The 20337-nt window shown below is 52.9% G+C and overlaps 1 protein-coding gene across 2 annotated transcripts in view; it reads left to right on the top strand.

Moving 5' to 3' along the window:
- NOL6 (nucleolar protein 6) overlaps nt 1–20337 on the top strand; it is a 60355-nt gene that overhangs the window by 30790 nt on the left and 9228 nt on the right. For both annotated transcript variants that reach the window (XM_075932774.1, XM_075932773.1), the window contains exons 22-24: nt 682–806; nt 1182–1271; nt 15475–15675. In XM_075932774.1, coding sequence (XP_075788889.1) covers nt 682–806; nt 1182–1271; nt 15475–15675 — 416 coding nt within the window. The remainder of the gene's footprint in view (nt 1–681; nt 807–1181; nt 1272–15474; nt 15676–20337) is intronic.

Here is a 20337-nt window from a genome sequence, read left to right as displayed (position 1 = left end):
TGAACACCCATGCTCCAGGACCTGGCTTACCAGGGGAGACTGAAGGAGCTTGGCTCATTTAGCTCAGCAAGACAAAGACTTGGGGGAGTCTGGCAAGGCTCCCTTTTTTTTTTTTTTTTTTTTTTTTTTTTTTCATCCATGCGCAGAATAAATTTTATGCAGGCATGTGCAGATGTGCACCACCAGAAGAAATACAGGCTGCCGGCTGTGGGCACTCCGCTAATTAGCTGGGCGGCACCTGAATCTCTCCTGGGTGGCCGCCCATTGCTCAGCCTCCGGGGAACACTGGGGTCCGGTTGCGCTCTGTAAATACACGGGGAAGGGGGCCAGCTTCGGGGCGGAGGAAGAGCTGCAGAAGCTAAAGGGTGATGTTGGCCCAAGATCTAAGGGGAACAGACTGGCTCAGGGTCAGTTTCTGCTGGAAATGAGGAGGAAATGCTGGAGGAGGGAGGTTCTGGACTCTCCCAGGACTTACCATGCAGCTTAGTAGGTTTACGCAGGGGGTTGTGGGTCTGGGTTGCCGGAGATAGCACAGGACTGGATTCCATGACCGGGGAGGCCCCGGCCAGCCTGGGGTTCTGGGGTGAGGTTCCAGAGAGGGGCCCCCCCCGCTGACTGTGGTGGGCCTGGGCAGAGGTGAGGGGCAGGGTTTCTGACGCTGGCTTTGGCTCCGTTCCCCAGAGGCAGATTACGCCGAGATCAGGAATGAGTTTGTGGCTGCCCGGCCTCACCTCCCCGTCATGTTCATCGCCACCCCCAGAGACAAGCGGAGCTCGGTGTGGACCAAAGAGCGGCCTTCTGCGCAGGTGAGAGAGGCTGGAGCCCCCGCCGTCCTCCACTGCACTTGGGGGCTGGAAGCCCCCCCCCATGGGTGACTTCTGCTCCCCCTCAGATCTCCCGCCCTGGACTGGTCCCATCTCATCCCCTCCTCTGTCAGCGTTGTTCCAGACGCACCTTGTAGCTGGGCACAGGCATTGTGCAGTCTCTACCCTCCCCTCGCTTGCACCCTCTCCTCTCTCCCTCCCCCCCAAATCCCTCTCTTGTCTGGCTGAGGCCCAGGTGTCTCGCTGGGTGCTCCCCCTCCCCTCTCAGCTAGCGAGGTGTCCCCCCCCCCCCCCCCGCAGTGCAGGGGGCTGTGTGATGCCCCTTGGTCCTACCCTCCAGCTCTTTGCCCCTCCCAGATCCTGCAGCGCCTTCTGGTGCTGGCGCTGGAATCACTCCGGGCCTTGGAGGAGCAGCTCATGGACCCGCTCGGGAGCCAGGAGGTGAAGGTAACTCCGGAGCAGAGCGAGCCTGTGGAGTGGTGCTGGGGAAGGGAGCTGCCTGTTACACCCACACACCTAGTGTGGGGGCTGAGCAATGCAAGTGGGACCTAGACCACAGCAACAGTTAAGACCAAGAGACCTCTACAGCAGGGGCTGGGAGCTTCCTGGCTTTTAGCTCAGAGGGTAGAGGCCCCTATACTCCGCTCCAGAGGTCCCAGGTTCAAATCCATCCGGTGGTGGTTACACCTGCACTGCCTCTGGGGTTCTGCATCGGTGGCAGCCATGCGACTCTTCCTCCTCCCCCTTGCACTGAGCCCCAGCCCTGCCCCATAGGGACTGCAGAGGGGCCAGTGGCCTCTAGCTGTTTCTGCAGCTGGAGTTAGGGCCTGTGTCCCTTCCCTATGCTTTATGAGAGTGGCCGCGTGGGTCAGACCAATGGTCCATCTAGCCCAGTGTCCTGCCCTCCCGCAGTAGCCCATGCTCAGTGCTCCCGGGGAATGAACAGAACAGGGCCGTTAGCGAGGATCCCGCCCCTGTCGTCCAGTCTCCGCTTCTGGCAGTCAAAGCCTGGGGTTGCATCCCTACCCTCCACGAACACGTTCCACAGGTGGGCTGTGCGTTGTGCGGCACAGCGGTGTGCAGCCTCTGGGTCGCGACCCCCTTGGGGGTTGCGGCTGTCTTCTGCGGGGGTCGCAGTGCCGGGCCAGCTGCCATGTTTTCCCCGGTGTGGCAGGCGAGCGGGCGGCATTTCAAGGCTTTCCCCCGCTGCCCCCGGGGGTCGCGCTGGGAAAAAGGTTGCGCACCCCTGGTGCGGCGAAGTTCCTTAAGTTTGTTTGGAACCTGCTGCCTGTTCGTTTCATTGGGTGCCATGGCGTACGGTGGGGGGGGAGGGAGGAAAAACCCTAAAAATATCAACAATATTTAGCCCCCCTCCCCAAATCATTTCTAGGAAAAGGCCGTTTGTGTAGGAAAATCTGTCTTGAATTTCTCTTCGCTCCCGCCCGGCCTCTGCTGCTCCTCTCCTGCTGCCTGTCTGAGTTCCTGAGCAGCACGGAGCGGGGCCGGGGCTGTACTTTGAAAAGAACCGCTCTGGGAATGGCTGTACGCCGAAGAGCCCAGAAGAGGGCAGACACGCTTCTGGGAAAGCCCAGGCGCTGATACAGTCAGTCCAGCTGTTCTGTATGTGAAAGACTCTTCACGCTAGGCCAAAGCCACGGGGGGTCAGTCGTGCTCCTCCGCAGCTGTTCTCTGCCATGGCTGGGGTGCGTAATGTTGCCCAGAGGGTTAAGCCACCAGCCTTCCTGTGTGGTAGGCGTGGGCCATACAGAATTGCTTCTTCCAACCTTGACGTGCGGCCACCTCTGGGGTGCAGCGTGGCAGCAGTTTAACATTGGAGCGCAGCAACGTGCCCCCGCCGTTCAGAACAGGCGCATCTCTCTGAGCTTGCAGGGGGAATTCAGGGAGGGTGAATGTAATGACTGGAGAAGGAACGTGACCAAAACATTGGAGCTAATGAGTCTCAAATTTTAACCTGTCAGCAGGAAAAGTAGCAACCCTTAAAACCAGGCTGGGGCATTTGTCTGGGACTGACTCATAAGGAGGCACGCCCCTCGCTCAACATCCGATGTCACTTTCGGCAGAAATCGTGTCCCTTGGAGGTCTCCTAAACACGTCCCGGTCCTGCTGGGCCCTACTTAACCTGCAAGTCTGGGGCGCCCCCCCACCATGGGATGGGTGTATTTTGAGGTCAGAACAACAGAAACTCTAGGGAGATCTGAGAGTCACATGCCTTGGTGCAGGAGGTGGTGCTAGTGGGAGCCAGCTTAAAAGAGCTGCAGTGAGCCCCCTTATCGACTAATCGAGGAGTCGTTGGAAATTCCATCGACTACTCGATTAGCTTACGAACCGCTATTCAACATCCCTAGTTCTGAGTCTTTTTTTTCTGTTTTTACCCTGCTACTGTTGGTGGTTCCTCTGATAGAACCTTCCGTGGCGTGGCACCTTTGTTTGCTTGTTCTTAGGGTGCATGTCTCTTAGCTCTTACCAGAGAGCAGATAAGAGGATCTGTGGCCCCCATCCGGTTAACTTCCCTTGGTGACGAGATCCCAGTTGAAACCCGAGCAGGCACCTCCGGCACGGCCTGGGGAATTGGAGATATTTTTTATAAGGACTCTCTGCTTGTCTTAGCGATATCTGTCATTTGATTCCTTGGTGTAGATCGAGAAGGTGGTTCGGTCTCTTAGCCACCTTGAATCATTGCCTCCGTCCTCTTCATCCGATAGCAGCACTTATTCCACCCCCAGCATTTCTTTCCGTTCGAGTATGTCTGAGCCTTCTGGTTTATTCCACATCACAGCCCGTTCGGATTAGCATTAACACCTGATGCTCACTTGGCTGCCCTTATCCCTACCCTGCAGTCCTTGGCTGGCTGACCTCCTTGGGTTACCTCCCCCCTCTTCCGTTTCCAGAGCTGGTCTGTTTTTAAAATCTCTGGGTCTAGCAGCTGCTTGTTCCTTGAATTCTTGTTTTCAGAGGAATTGTAATTTGCAGGTGCTTTTTAAAGGGGGCTTTATCCAGAGCTTTACCCAGCAGGATGCCTTATATTTTGGAGGTTGTGGCATAAAGGGAGAAAAGCCTGCAAGATGATGTTGAGGGGAGGAAGAAATTGGGCTTCTGATCACGATGAGTCGCCTTCAGTGACTTCTAAGGAGGCTGCTCCCAGCGCTAAGCCTAGGCCCGGATTCTTAATTCTGGGTGCTGCAGTGCCGAAGTCTCGTTTTCAAAATTGGCCTCGGAGCCTAAGTGGCCCAGGGGTTCCGTGGGGCTTCACTTGGTTGGCGTTGCAGCCCAGAGCGGAGCACTGCTTGAAGGCCTCTGATAAATAAATGTGCACAGGTTCAGGCCCCAGATGTGTTGTGTTGTGTTTCTCTTGAAGGCTGTGTGGATGCTGGAGTGCCGGCTTCCAAGGCCTGCTGCTAGGAGGTGCTAAGCACCCCCCCTCCCCACTCTTTTGAAGCTAGCAGGGCTTAGGAGGAGGCCTGGCCTCGTGGTGCAGAGAGTGGAGTGGCGTTTTGGGAGGTCTGGTTTCAATTTCCAGCTCCCTCACGCACCTCCCGTGTGGCCTTGGGCCAAGATTTGTAAAGCTACTGAAGTGTCATTAGCGTTTGGCTTTGCGTGATGTGCCGCGAGGCCTGAATGGCTTTAAAAATCTCTCGCGTGGCCCAGTGAAACCAGAGTGGTGCCGTTTTCTTTCCCCGAGGCCCCTCTTCACCCTCCCCCCACCCACCAGCCTGTTGCTTCCGACCGTCAGCTTTTCCGCACAGGGAGCGTGTCTGTTACTGTGCGTTCGTGCTGCTCCTGGCTTGCTCAGAGACGGAACCTCTGTGCACCGCTGCAGTGCAAACAAGGAGCAGTTAATGACCCGGCACGCCCTGTAAGCTGGGGCGCGACGGGTCTGTTTGGGCAGAACACTCACACTTTTTCAGCTTGCCGTGAGAGATGGCAGACACCCAGCTTTTTAAATATGAAAGCAAAAATAAATGAGTTGCACATGGCTGAGGATGGATACCCAGCCAGGTTGGTCTTCTAGGTAATGGTCAGTGACTTCGGCCCTGAGTCCATAAACTGACCCTCGCTGGGAGGCAAAGGGTCTGCATAGACACAGGTGTCTGCATGGACCTAGCTGCAGGACCTGAGCTTAATTTTACCCAAGTGGTACAACTAAAAAAGAACAATTTTTTGGAGCTGGGTATAGCAACAGATCAGGGAACCCTCCTCCTAAATCCAAGTTGGGTTTGGGTTTTCATAAGGTGCGATAAAGCTTTGATTTGCATTTTGTTTTTCGAACCAGCTCGGGGAGAGTGTGCAGCGCCAAGGAGTCTCTTGTAAAACTGGCTTTTGTTTAATCTTGCCTGCTCCTCTTACTCATGTGAATGGCAGTGTGGGAGTTGGCAGCTGCCTTCTGCAGAAAATAGGAAACCAAGAGGGGCAGGGGTGGGGGGAAAGCTTTAAGTGCAAATTAACATGTGACTGGCCCAGCAAAGTGGAGATGTGACGCATGGGAATTGGTGCCAGTGACAATCGTGTGTTGTCATCTTATCGCCTGTGCTGTCAAGTTGTGCATAGGTGTGTTCTGATGCCTTCTGCTGCCTAGGTAAGGACTGCAGGATTTGTGTGCGCCCACAAGGGGGCAGCGGTGACCCTTGGGGGTCATGCCTTAATTTGTGAGAGAGGCATGTCTGAGTTTCCAACACCAGTCGCTTTCCTACCTCAATCCGTGGCGCTTCGTGGACCCTGCGTGTTTTTCAGGAGGCCTGTTCTTTTGGGGCTCTTTCATTTTGGGTGCTCAGCTTTGAGATGGACAAGGCCAGAGATTCTGAAATTCTGCGCATCGGCGCAGCTACCGATGGCGCTTGCTGACGGTGTGAATGTCAGGTGTAAACGCAAATCAGGCCCCAGGTATCAGCCATTGGGCCTCTGGAGATGCCCGAAATTAGAGGCTGCTTTTGAAAACTTTTTTTTTTTTTAAACTTTACAGTTAACTTCTCTGTAGATTTGGGAGCTTTCTTCAGGGAAAAATAATAATGGTAGTGCCAGGACACTTGCCAGACTGCTCACTGCAGCTGTTTGACCCCCTGACATATTTGTTTGGGGGCGGGGGGTTACACTAGGGAACTTGTAACCGCCTCCCCTGGGAAGTGGTTCCAGTGTTCTTGTTGAAACTTTTGCAAGCACACATTGGCCCCACTTTCTGTGGGGCAGAAGCCAAGTCTGGAACGCTCCACCTTGAGCAGGGAGAACTTCAGAAAGTCACGAGTGACGGGCACCGACGTTAACAGGGGAAGGCTCGGGGGCAGCCGAGACTCCAGCTATCAGTGGTGCTTCATCTATAATCCCCTCTGCACACACTTTTAGTCCCCCCCTCACCCACTGCGTGGCTGGGGGTGTGACTCGGTTGGCCTGTGTTGCTGCAGAGGCAGGTGGAGTTGTTCCTTGGCCGGGCTCCCAGCAGCTTGGGCGAGGCCTTGCATTCCACCGGGTTAGGGACTGACAGCTACCGTTGGGTATTTCTGTAGCTTTCCTCCCTGCTTCACCTGGGCCCCTCTCACAGGGTCTTGATGTGTTTTGACGTCTCTCCCTGGCGAGCTTAGTGGAAAGCTGCCTAGAATAACCCTCAGGAGCCACCTTGGTTGGCTGCTGCTTTGTTTCCATGAGGAGGTTGCCTCTGGCGTGGGTCGGCTTTTATGTGCAGCCACTCAGCTGGAAAACAAAAGGCCTCTGGAAGCAGGATGTGGGAAAGGCGGCGGCAGCGCCCTTGCGCCTTGTGGGACTCTGGTGTTGCCGGGACGTGTGGTCCAGCCCGATTTGGCTCCTGAGCCCCTCAGGCCTGGCACGAGGGCGGAGCTTTGTCTCCACGCGTGGTCGGAAAGTGGTGGGGTTTCCAAGATGGCCGCCCAAGGGACGCCTCCCAGCTCTGACCTGCAGTGCCACGTTTGGGGATGGGGGGGTTTCTAAGGCCCTACCAACAGGGAGTGCAGCTGAGAGAAAGCAACAGCCATCGCCTTGCCTCCTCTCCGCTGCCTTGCCTGCTTCTCTCTTGTGTGACCCCTCTTCCTTCCTCTGCGTGGGCTCCCTGCCAGCCTGACTCTCTCGGGCTGCCCTTGGTCCCATCTGCTCTGGCCTGGCTGGCTCCCTCAATGAGGCAGGCCACGGCGGCCTGTACTGGGAGGAGGCAGGGCGAGCTTCCCATGTGGGCTAGTGAGGAGGCAGGGCAAACCGTTTGTATTAAGACCACAGGAGTGGTGATAAGTGGGGAAATGGGTGGAGAGAGGGCGGGGCCGTGCTGCCATCTGTCACCAGAGGGACGTCATCACCGTGTCTTCTTCAGCTGCACCGTGGCTTTCCTGCCGGACGGGTTCAGCCTTTGGCATGCCTCCCGTTCACTCATAAGAACATAAGAACGGCCGTACTGGGTCAGACCAAAGGTCCATCTAGCCCAGTAGCCTGTCTGCCGACAGTGGCCAGCACCAGGTGCCCCAGAGGGGGCAGACTGAAGACAATGATCAAGCGATTTGTCTCCTGCCATCTCTTTCCAGCCTCTGACAAACAGAGGCCAGGGACACCATTTTATCCCCTGGATAATAGCCTTTTATGGACCTAACCTCCATGAAATTATCTAGCTTCTCTTTAAACTCTATTATAGTCCCAGCCTTCACAGCCTCCTCTGGCAAGGAGTTCCACAGGTTGACTACACGCTGTGTGAAGAAGAACTTTCTTTTATTAGTTTTAAACCTGCTCCCCATTCCAGGGACCAGCTCTGTCACTTCCCCTCTGCGTGACGTTGAGTGAGTCTCTTCCCCGCTGTGTGACACCATTTCCCTCCTGTCTTGCCTACGTAGATTGGAACAAATAACAGAGCAGTGTGCAAACAGGAGTTAAGTCTCTCCCAACCTGAGAGGTTTTATCCTCTTTTTACAGGTGGCTAAACTGAGGCACAGAGAGATGCGCTCACTCGCCCAGATACTAGGATCCTTAAGTTCCTTGCTCTAGCTAATGGGCCTGTGAAGGTCAACAGGCAGGCACTCCAAAGACTTCAGGGCAGAGACGCTTTTAATGGTAGCTAGAGAAAAGAGCAAATTCCTGAGCCCACAAATCTGTCATGAAGCAACAGCGCTGACCTGCTGTATGGCCTTGGGAGAGATGGCACTGCCAACCGAATCAAACTGGGATGTGAAATCCAGACTGCTGCAGGTGCTGGGAAGTGTATTCGTTTTAAAGCAAACGAATCCAGCAGCTGACATGAGCACTGAGCTCACAACAGCTCCCAAAGTCTGAGTCTTTCCCAGGCTCTGCAATGCTGCTACCGCCATTCATTTCTCAGCCCTTCCAGTGTGAAAAAGCAGCAGAACACTGTTGACTTCCACTGTTGACTGCACTGTTCATGGACTCAGAATAAGAAATTCCTTGTTTTGCTTACGAGGCCTCAGCCAGATTAAAAATGCATAGCTGAGATTTTCAAAGAAATCTAGGGAATGTAAAGAAACTCACCATAAACATCAGACCAAGAAATGTATCTGAAGCCCCAAGACAGCTTTCAAAATCTCAGTCGACGTTGCAAAGGAAAACGAAAATCCAGGAAAACTATAGCGTCTGCTAATATTACAATATTCTTAGGATATTAAAGCCAAGAGAACTTTAAAAGTCAAATATATTTTTGATACTAGTAGCTCACTTTTTGCATTTCTCTTTGGTTGGGCAATGAAAATAGACTCATTTCACATTTACGTCTAAGTTTCTAGTGAATTTTCCTTTTGAGTTCTGGTTCAGCACTGTTGTGTGGATTGCAAACACTACAAGATGGAGATTTATTTGGTTAAAAAAGGTATTTTATTAAAAAAAAAAAACCCCACAACTCTCTGCTGCTCTTCAGAGTTCTGTAAACTCATTTTAATAAGGACTCTTTTGGGCCAGTTGGAAATGGCAGCTTCCTTCTAATATATAGACTGACGTAGTAAATCTTTATCTAGCTGCCTGAGGGTTGTTAAAACGTTTAACTGTTTTAACCTAGGTTCCACTGCCGCCATGGGGCTCCACCGCAGCTGTAGGGTCTCGCTGCTGGTCCTGCTGTTTCTGTAGGGTCCACCCCACCAGCCCCGGCTGCTCTGGCCAGGCATAGCTAGCTGCCTCCGGAGTTAATTGGTAAGCATACCGGTAAGACTCAGGCAGGGGGAAGCTAACCTGCTAACCATTTAACATGCCTACTGCCTGCTCCGCTTTCTTTTCACTTTAGCAGTTGGTATGGAAATTCTTTCTGATGCTGGGAATAAATATATCCCTGGTGCACAGACTTTGAGTTAAAATGAACCCCTGAAGCAATGTCTGCAGCTCAGTAAAGCCACGCACAAAATGCCTTGGGGATATCTGGAAGGAGCTATAAAGGAAGCTGTAGGACCACGTATTGGGAAGAAGTTACTAGGGAAGAAAAACTCAGTGAGAAAAAATGAAGCCCTTGCTCTGATGGTCAAAAAGTAAAGTTAAATCACAAAGACTGACAAAGGAAGAAGAATACCAAAGACTTTAATATAATGATAAAGAATAAATGCAGATTAGCAAATTTTGAATGGGTGAATGAGAGCTGCAAAGAAACTGAACAATTGGGTAAAGATCAAGTGAGATGTATCAGAAATAAGAGCTTTTAATGACAAAAGAAAGGTGATCTATATGATCCTCGAGGACATCCATGGACAACGTTTGACAGACCCTAAAGATATAGCCGTGTGCCACTTGTTTTTATCAAGGAATTACAAGGTGGTGGTAGGCCTGAAAAATGTCAGCTTGAAATCAACCAAGCAAGCCCGTTAGTAACGGATAAAGAAACCGTGGAAGCCATAAAAAGACTTCAGAATGGAAATCCACTAGGATGTGATGGAATATTGAACACCATAGGTGATAAAGGATTGAAAGCCCTGTCGGAGGTTATGGAAGATGTGTTTGAGATGGCAGAACGGCGTGAAGATTTACAGCATCATTGCGTATCCCCCAAAGAGCAATGCTATGGACTGCAAAGACTACAGAACAATAAACCGTGGTTCCCAACCTTTTTGAGCATACGGACCCCTTTTCAACCAGTTAACATTTTATGGACCCCCACAAGGAGGGCGGCAGGAAGTGGCGGCCAGCATATTCCTTGGTCCGTGCTGCTTTCTCTGGCCCCTGCCTATCCACGGAGGATACGGCGAGGGGGCTCTCATGGCCAAAGGCAGCTCCTGCCCTGGCACTCTGCCCTTGGCCGAACATGGAGCCCTGGAGGAGAGAAAGAAAGGGGGGAAAAAAAAAGTAAGGATCGGGACTGGGAGGGGGAGAGGGCTGTAGCATACATAGCCGTGCAGCTGGCTGCAGGAGGCCGGATGGTGCTTCCTGGGGTATCAAGATCCCATCCCGAGGGCAGGAGACAGTGTGTGTGCGGCCGGTCGCGAACAGCGAGCTCTGGGCGAGAATCGCCTGGCGGAAAGTTCCAGTCCGGCGGTGGGCCCGATCCTTGCATTTCTTTTTCTTTCCTAACCTTTCCACAGACCCTTTACTGTACTGTCACGGGCCCCCAGGGGTCTGCGGACCACAGGTTAGGAGCCAATGGCCTAGTATCATAGGCCTCTAAGATACTTTTGCGAGTTGCTCAAGACCGAATACAAGGCAAGAGCAGTAAGCAAATCAGCGAACAACAGTACAGCTTTAAATGTGGAAAGGATGCAATAAACATCATTATGAACTTGAAGCTCGGATTAGAAGGATCGGCTGAGATGGGGAAAACTGGTGACATTATACAACTTTCTCTCACTCCTCTCTTGATCTCCATTAAGTTTCCATTTTCACCCTCCCATTGCAAATCACTTTCTGACGCCAGCATAATAGTTTTATTACTCAGCCTTCATTTCCATCCACCTCTACAGATCTTAATCTGCTGAGCAATTTGTAGTGGTAGATTCTATCCAATGCTTTTTGGAACGCAATGAAACACAAGCACAGGTTGAACCTCCCTGGTCCGGCACCCTCAGGACCTGACCAGTTCCAAGCAAGGGAGTTTGTCGGATCAGGGGAGGTCAGGGCTGTCTGGGTGCTCCCAGCTGGTTCTTCTCCTGGCTGCCGGAACCTCTCTGGTCCAGACCACGGATACTGCTGTATCGGAGAGCCCTAGCAGTGGCTGTTGGCTCGGAGTCTAGTGGCAGAGGGGCTCACAGTCAGCAGCCCTGCAGGCAGGGAATGGAGCCCAGGAGATACAGGCAGGAGGGGGCAGGTGGCTGGGAGGAGAGCCTTGGTCTGGCAAACTCCCATGTTCTGGTCAGGTCCAGAGGGTGCCGGATTAGGGAGGTTCAACCTGTGCTTGTGTTTCGTTGCGCTCCAAAAAGCATTGGATAGAATCTACAACTACAAATTTCTCAGCGGATTAAGATCTGTAGAGGTGGATGGAAATGAAGGCTGAGTAATAAAACAATTATATTGGAGTCAGAAAGCAATTTGCAATGGGAGGTGAAAATGGAAACTTAATGGCGATCAAGAGAGGAGTGAGAGAACGTTGTATAATGTCACCAACTTTGTTCAACATGGATAGTGTGTGAGTTAGGAAATTATTTGAAGAACTAGAAGGAGGTATTCGGATAAATGGAAATGGTTGGTTAATATTTGCTATGCAGATTGACCGTACTGTTGGCTGATTCAGAAGGCTTGATGAAGGTAGAGAAGATATGGCAGGGGAGTATGGTCTTGAGTCGAATGTGGACAGGACATAAAGCATAGTGCTATGCAGCGATCCTGGAAAACATGCAATATCCCAGTGAAGATTGAATGCTGAATAGGAAAAGCAAAAGACCCTGTAGAAATAAACATCTGGTGAAGAGAGATAAACGGAAGACTGAATTCTGACCCTTAAACATGCTTTTGGTCTGTGTCAAACTATGACTGTGAAACATGGACATTAAAGACAATACAATCCTTTGACTTAACTAGTGTTCATAGAAGAATTCTGAAAACACCATGGACAGACTGCGCAACTGATGGCAAAAGTATTGGAGGTGATTGGAAATCAACAAATGCTAGTTTGCGATTTCTATGGAAGGAGCTTTGCAGGGCATATTTTAAGAGGGTTGGTGGGTGATACATATTTACGGGCGTGGGATGGAAAGTTCAGGGCAGTGGAACGTGAGGTAGAAAAAGAAGATCTTGAGTGGAGGAGGTGGTATCCTGTGTGGATCAAAAGGATTGTTCATCCGCAAAGAGATTAGCAGAATAGGCTACTGTGGTTGCAGACTGCCAGTGCGGGAGAAGCCAAGTGATAGAGGCAACCCCTTGCAGCTCCTCTCCTGCAGAAGCCACGTCACGCCAGGGCCCTGTTCTCCAGAACCACCCGCCAAGCTCTTTTGTCTGGCTCTGCCGTTTGGTACAGCCGCAGCAGTGTGTGGCTGGCTCCATTCATCAGACCAAGGGCTTGTCTGCCCTCCAGAGGCAAGCCTGTTTGAGCTGTACAGCCTGTGTGATGCTGTACAGGGGCGTTAAACTGGGGTAGCCTGGCCTTAATTGGGGTCCTTTCCTTTGGGCATTGGCTGGCAGGACCTGAACGTGAACTTTTGTGGTTGGTAAGCCTCTCGGGCCAAAACTTGAGCCGTGTGCGGAAGGCTACAGCAGCGAGAAGCAAAGCTGTGGCTTGTGGAGGAGCTAGCTGGATGGACGAAGCTCCCCGTGGTTGGGTGTTAACATTGCAGTGCTCCGGTCCAGGGGCTTGGCCTTAGTTTTGGCCATTTTGGCAGGAGGCTGAAGATCGAATGGGCCACAGAATTGGAGCTCTCCTGTCTTAGAGCTGGCGCCTCCAGACACGTTAGCAGGGCGGCCCGGGAGAAGCCTGCACTGTGACCTTTGACGTGGTAACAGGAGATCGGAGGTTTCCAGAGCAGCTGGGGATGGCGCCCTCCTCCGCTGAGCCAGAGGGGGCCTGAATGCGGAGTAGGGAGCAGCTCCCCAGCCCAGGCCTTGCGGCTCCCCGGCCTCTGCCATGTTGTTGAGATGCTTGGGGCTGCAGTTCAGACTGGTCCGTGGGGCTGAGTGCCACCCTCTTCTGCCCATGCCCCAGAACTCTCTGCCAGGGCCCTGCCTTTCTCCAGGAGCATCCTCGCTGTTTGGGCTCCTCCGGGAGGCAGCAGGGAACACGAATCTCCTGCCCCTTGCAGCTCCTCTCCTGCAGAAGCCACGTCATGCCAGGGCCCTGTTCTCCAGAGCCACCCGCCAAGCGCTTTGTCTGCTGCCGCCTCCTGACAGGCAGGGCGGCCGGAGGCCTCCCCGTGCGAAAGGAACTCGGGGGCCGCGCTGCGGCAGCCTGTCCCTGGAGGCAGCTGAGGCCCCTTTGGCCTGACCCCGCAGGGTAGGCCACGAGGCCGTGAAGAGTTACCGGCTGTGCGACACAGCCTGGCTGCCGAGCAGCCTCTGAGCCCCCCCCCCGGCCGCATGTAGCCTGGGTGGCGTCCCCCAGCTCCTGCGTTCCTGGTCGGTGGGTCCATGCTTGGTGGCGCCGCTGATGAGCTGCTTTTTCCATTTTAACGCTGCTGTGGCCAAATCCCCACGCCCCCTCTGTCCAAATATTTATCTGTCTGGCGTGGCTCCGCTCTGTTAATAATAAACCCGCCCCCTCCTGTGCGGGGCGGGAGCCGCAGCTGCCCTGTGAGGGCCCCGCTGGGGCGGCAGGAAAGCCTGAGGTGGGACCCTCACGGGCCCGGGCGCAGAGGCTGAGGGGCTCGGGGGCTCTAGGGGAGGGAGCTGTCTCTGGAGGTCATAGAGCCCTAAAGACGCCGTTCAGCTCCCTCTGCAGGGAGCATGTTGATGCTGACAGTCCACTGTACCTGACGTCCTCTTTGTCTCCCTAGTCAATGTCACCCTCGAGCTCTGTGATCCTTAGGTGCCTCCTAACTGAGAGTCCCTGGCATCTGGTCCTTCTCCCAATCAGTTTTCTCTTTGCCGGGCCTTACACTCATCACACACACGTGAAGGAAGGCGCCTCCTTCCCCCTCCCCCAGATAAGGAAAAGTTATTTACTTGTTCCCATCACATAAGAACTAAGGGTCACCCAATGAAATGAGTAGGTAGCAGGTTTAAAACAAAAGGCAGTATTTCTTCACACAGTGCACAGTCAACCTGTGGAACTCCTCGCCAGAGGATGTTTTGAAGGCCTGTAGCCTCTGATTGCTAGAAGCTGGGAATAGATGACGGGTGGGATCGCTTGGTGATGCCCTGTTCTGCCCATTCCCTCTGGGGCACCTGGTATTGGCTGCTGCCGGCAGACAGGACACCGAGCTGGATGGACCTTTGGTCTGGCCGTTCTTCGGATGGGAGAGGAGGTGCTTGGTTCCTAGGTCACTCTCGGATCTTCTGGCCAGGGCTGCCTGAGGCTCTAGGGCTCCCTTGTGCCTCCCCTCTGAGCTGGTGGTATTGCTGATGTGTATTGCTCCCAGCTTCCGTGGGCCTGGGGGGCGAGACGCAGAGTCCAGCTGGCCCCCTCCCCGCCACCTGCTCAGCACACAGAGGCTAGATCTCTCAGCAGGCTAGGGACCCCCGAATGGTGTGGAAAACAGCTGCCCTGTCCCTTGCCCGGATCGTCCGAGGTGGCCAGTGTACAGCTGGCTCGTCTCAAGCTGCGTGTGGGCGCGCGAGTTCAGCTTGTCCTCTGCAGCCAGGCAGTGCGTTTTCGTCCCCTGTTTTTATTCGCCTCCTGCTCCCTCGATCTGAACTTGGCACAAGCCTCTCGTTCCCTTTCCAGAGGGGAAGCCGGAGCACGCGAGCCAGTGGAAAGGAGTGCGTTTCGGAGGCTGGGCTTTTCCCGTGGCTCGCTGGCCCGTCCTCTAGCCCCCTTTCCGTTCCCCCTCCCTTAAATGTGGCGTGTCTCTCCCAGATGTGCCCTGGGCAAGTGGGGCAGCAGCTGTCCCACAGAGAGACAGACCCGTCTTACTGTCCCACGCTGCGCGAGACGCTGCGTTTAAGCCATCGGCGTGTCCGCGTGGTGCTTGGCTCCGCTGGAGGGTTTCCCCAGCCCCCGCCGCACCCTTCGGGGAGGGCTGCTTTGTGAACCCCTGTCCCCCCGGGGTAACCATACTGCAGTGCTCTTAGGATTGTCCGTTCAGAGGCTGTTGAAAGGCTTGGGGTAGATGCTGTCAGCCAAGGCGAGGGGCGATGAAGGGGGTGTCTGCACACCCATGAGACGCCCGCCGCTGGCCCACGCCAGCCACCTCACGCTCCCGGGGCTGCTGTATTGCTGTATTCAGGGCCCGGGCAGGAGGCTGGGCTGTAGGGCGAAGCGAGGGGGGAAGGTCCCGGAAGCCAGAAGTCGAGAGAGCTGTGAAGTGGCCCTGCAGCCTGAGCTGCCCAATCCTGAATCAGCCGGCGGGTTCTTTGCTGTGTAGACGTACCCTCAGCGACTGGTCCATGGTCTCACAGAAGGACTGTGAGCTCCTGACTCCTCTCTAGTCCGGTCCCTAGAGGACACTCCCCGTCCCCTGCGCTAGCCATGTGTGTTGATCATAAAGCTCTTTCAGCAAAGGCACTGAAACAGCTGCCTGCCCAGAAGGGGTGTCACAGAGTTAATGATGCAGCGGATGGTTTCCTCCTCCCGGATACCTGCACTGTACTTTACCGATTGCCAGCAGCGTTACCCATCTCCCTTTCCTCCCTCCCACAGATGATCTTCCGCCCACCTCTGGATTTCTACGACATCCTCATCCACCTGAACGCCAAGCAGATCCCCAGGCACCTGGAGGGCGTGGACCGGCCGGTGAAGTCGTTCAGCCGGGGGATGCTGAAGAGCGACGCTCCAGTCCAGACCCTCCTTTTCCCAGTGGTGGGGTACGATCCGGTGCAGTGCTACCTCCAGGAGCTGAGGGTAAGGGTGGCTGTGAGCCCCAGGCTCTGTGCGCGCTCGGTTGCTCTGGGTGGGTCTCTTGTGTGCGGAGGGACTGGATATTGGTGCCTTTCCACCGTCTGCACGTAGCGTGTGAATCCCTGTTCCACGGGAGTGGGGCTGTAAGCCCATGAAAGAATTTGCCGTGGCCGATAGCACCTGGAGCCCTGAATAGGGACCTGGCAATCCCAGTGCGTCGGCCCAATGGTGTCTTTCCAGTGCAGTTAATTTCCTGTTTCTAGCCCCCTGACCTCTCCCTGGCGGATGCTGGTTCAGTTGGTCACTGCAGAGAGCACTCTGCCAGCACCCGAGAAAGGAGGAGGACACGGGGTTGGGGGGGAGGGGAGAGGTGCTAAGTGGCTCTCAGGACTGGTCATGGGACAAATGCTCCCCCCCCCAGGCGGGGCTACAGGGTCGCCTGTGTGACATGAGTGGGATGCTGACGGTGTGCTCAGTGCAGAAGCTGCTGCAGCAATTGGCCCCTTGGAGTCTCAGCGGGGAAGCTAAGGACTGAACGTGGGAACGCAAGTCCTGGTTCGTGTGTGGAGTGGGGCCTCTCCAGGGCTGGGTTCGGGCATGCTAGCGAGGGAAACCTGCTTGGGGATACACAGAGCTCGGCAGTGCACCATGTTGCACTAGATCCCGCGGGCAAAGGCCTGATCATCCCCTGCTGTGCAAGCTGCCAGGCAGGCACGTGGCAGTCACCGGGGAGCCATGTCAAATCCGGGCAGCGGATGCTTTGCAGGCCTGCAGCCCTGTCCCGCCAGCTGCGGGTCCAGGAGGGCTCTGGTTTGGGCAGAGTCTGCGAGCGGTTCCCAGCATGGCCTGGAAGATCTGGCGCAGAATGCGACAAGCAGGTTTGCTAGTAACAGATTCCTGGCAGTATGGACAGGCCAAGAGAGACAGTAATGTTCATAGACCCATCCCCAGGGAAAGACCTGGTGATCCTGGCCAAGGGTGACTCCCTCCTCAAAGACCAGACGGATGGGAAGATGGGCCCCTGCTTAAGGTGGAACTTCGAAGCCTCTTCTGCACCCCTCCGGGCAGCGATGGTTTCCTCCTCCTGGGCCTGGCACGGACTTTTTACTTAAATGATTCCGTCCCAAAAGTCAGAGGTGCTGGTACATGCAGAGTATCTAGGGGGCAGGCTCTTCGGGGACATCCCTATCGTGGTGCTGGAAAACGAGACTCATAGGGCCCCTCAGTTATGCAGCTGGAACCCCAGTTCTCTCCAGTCGATGCCAGTGGCAAAGAAAGGGTGCTGTGCTTAAAGAAGCACACGGGATCTTTCCCAGGGGGATAAGGAAACCTGCTGCATTTACTGAGCATAGCTAGATCAATCCATACTTTATCATAAGCTTAGGATACATTACACACACACACACACACACACACACACACACACACACACACACACACACACACACACACACACACACACACACACACACACACACAATCCATACTTTATCATAAGCATAGGATACACACACACACACACACAATCCATACTTTATCATAAGCATAGGATACACACACACACTCACACACACACACACACTAACTATGTGGAGCCGGGCTTCTGCTGATCTGGATCGATGCTGCCATGTTGACAAGACGAAACCCGGGGTCCCCCTGCAAGATCCTCGTATTGATCCTTCTCATGCAGCCAGTTAGTCGTCACCTCTATAGGCAGTGAGATACTTATGATGCCTTTTTTAATGCTGCTTCAAAGAGGGTCCTTCAGGCTCTTGCTGCTTGACTCCCAAGGTGTGTCTGTCCAATCTTCTTTTCAATGAGCTCACTTCACAAGTCTTATTGTCTTTGGATCTGGCTCCCAGTCCCTCTCTACCCTTGCAACTGCCGCTGGAGGTGCTCCCCTTTCAGCCTTCTCCATTCACACCTCAGTCGTTTCAACAGGACAATCAAGGAAAGGGGAGAGAGCTATTCTACTCCTAGAAAATGACATTTTCCTATTCCTAAGGCCTATAGCATAAAGGGCTTAATACGAAGTTTCTATGGAAAAGACTCCATACAAGGTTTCTCTTAATACAAGGGATTCTATAAGAAGGCTTAATACAAAGATCTAGATAGATAGATTTAAAAAAAAAAAAAAAAAAAGGAAAGGACAAGATCTCTCTCGATCACAAAATTACATGAGAGTGATACATGGTTCTCTGGAAATGTTAGATATTTATCCACAAGGGCAGAGTTATCCACAATTGTTCTGACACAGTATTAACTGGCTTGAGCTCAGAGCAATTCGCGCTCCTCCATCGCCCTAGCCGCAGAGTGGAGCGACAAGGCTGTTCTAATGACAGGCACTTATGGCGCGAAACAAGGAGGTACCACACCACGTTACGAGAGGCCACCTTGCCACGTTCATGGGCAGGAAACCGTCTGCACCGTGCGAGCTCTCGGCACCTGAGGCAGACTGGCTGAGCAGACTGAGGATAGAGCCAAAGAAGCAGGGTCTGTGCTCAGAGGTCTTCAACTGTATGCTCCGAGCCCTAGGGTCACCCTTTTCCTTCCGGATTCAATGCTGAGATTCCCTCTTTCTGCCCCAGATGGTAGCCCTGGATATGCTTGTTTCATGGCTGAAGGGGCTGGCGGCTGCTGTCCTTCCCACTATTGGCAGTGTTCCCCCTGTGCAGTTCAAAGGAGACTGAGAAGACAGCGGAGTACTTGGCAAGCCTGGGTTTCAGGTTTGGTTCAGTGGGCAGAACGCCCTTTGTTTCCCCCAAGCTCATGGGATCTTCTGTGCCGAGGACCAATCCTTCATTCCAGACCAGGGAAGTTGAATCTACTTGCTTGGTATTTGTGAGGCTCCTGCTAAAACAAAGGCGGCTATTCAGAGGCCCGAATGGGCATGTTCAGTTTCTAGGAAAAACTAAACAAATAGGGCATCAGAAGTGCTAATACATAAACAAACTGTGACACAGTTGGTATCGCAGAGACCTGCTGGGAAAATATACACGATAGACCAGGGGTGGGGGGGAGGAAAGGGAGGAGGTGTTGCCTTATATATTAAGAATGCACACACTTGGACTCAGGTGAAGATGGACACAGGAGACAGACTTGATGAGTCTCAGGGTTAGGTTGAAAGGGGTAAAAAACAAGGGTGATGTCATGCTAGGTGTCTACTCCAGACCACCTGTGCAGGCAGAAGAGGGGGATGAGGCTTTTTTAAACAACTAACAAAAAGATCTTTGTTTCGGTTTTTGCCAAGGAGATGGTTGGTGACGGGATGCCTAACATAGTGAATGCTGGTGGAAATGGGGTAGGTTTAGAAGTTAAAATAAAAAGAGAACAAGTTGAAGATTTCTTAGAAAAGTTAGTTGTCTGCAAGTCACCAGGGCCTGATGAAATGTATCCCAGAAACCTCCTCCATCAGCTCCTTGAGTAATCTGAGCCTTTAGCTACCATCTTTGAAAAATCATGGAAGTCAGGGGAGATTCCAGAAGACTGGAAAAGGGCAAATCTAGTGCCCATCTATAAAAAGTGAAATAAGAACAACCCAGGAAACTACAGACCGGTCAGTTTAACTTCTTCTGTGCCAGGAAAGATAATGGAGCAAGAAATTAAAGAACCTGTCTGCAAACATCTGGAAGAAAATAAGATGATTGGTAACAGCCAGCATGGATTTGTAAAGAACAAATCATGTCAAATCAATCTGATAGCTTTCTTTGATCGGATAGCAAGTCTTGTGGATAAGGGAGAAGCGGTGGATGTGGTATAGCTAGACTTTAGTAAGGCGTTTGGCATGGTCTCACATGACCTTCTTATCAATAAACTAGGGAAATACTGTACAACCTAGATGGGGCTACTATAAGCTGGGTGCATTACGGTCTGGATAACTGTTCTCAGAGTAGTTATTAACAGTTCACAGGCATGCTAGAAGGGCATAACAAGTGGGGTTCCGCAGGGGTCTGTTTTGGGGCTGGTTCTGTTCAATATCTTCTTCAACGATTTAGATGATGGCATAGAGAGTACACCTAGTAAGTTTGCAGATGATTCCCAGCTGGGAGGGATTGCAAGTGCTTTGGAGGATAGGGTCAAAATGATCTGGAGAAACTAGGGAAATGATCTGAGATAAATAGGATGAAGTTTAATAAGGACAAATACTCCACTTAGAAAGGAACAATCGATTTCTCTCACGCAGGCCTTCTAGAGGGTCATAGTAGACCACTAGTTAAACAGGAGTCAACAGTGTGATGCTGTTGCAAAAAAAGCAAACGTGATTCTGGGCGGCATTAAGAGGAGTTTTGTGAGCAAGACACGAGAAGTCATTCTTCCACTCTGCTCTGCGCTGGTTAGGCCTCACTTGAAGTATTGTGTCCAGTTCTGGGCACCACGTTTCAAGAAAGATGTGGAGAAATTGGAGAGGGTCCATAGAAGAGCAACAAAAAAGATTAAAGGTCTAGAAAACATGAGCTGTGAGGCAAGGCTGAAAGAATTGGGCTTGTTTAGTTTAGAAAAGAAGACTGAGAGGGGACATGGTAGCAGGTTTCAAGTATCTAAAATGGTGTAATGCGAAGGAATTAAAATTGTTCTTGGTGTTTGATAGGACAAGAAGCAATGGGCTTAAATTGCAACAAGGGAGGTTTAGGTTGGACATTAGGAAAAACTTCCTAACTGCCAGGG

The sequence above is a fragment of the Pelodiscus sinensis genome, chromosome 6 (genome assembly GCF_049634645.1).
Source record: "Pelodiscus sinensis isolate JC-2024 chromosome 6, ASM4963464v1, whole genome shotgun sequence".
Lineage (NCBI taxonomy): Eukaryota > Metazoa > Chordata > Testudines > Trionychidae > Pelodiscus > Pelodiscus sinensis.
The sequence above is the reverse complement of the archived record's forward strand: the minus strand, read 5'-3'. Positions and strand labels throughout refer to the sequence as shown.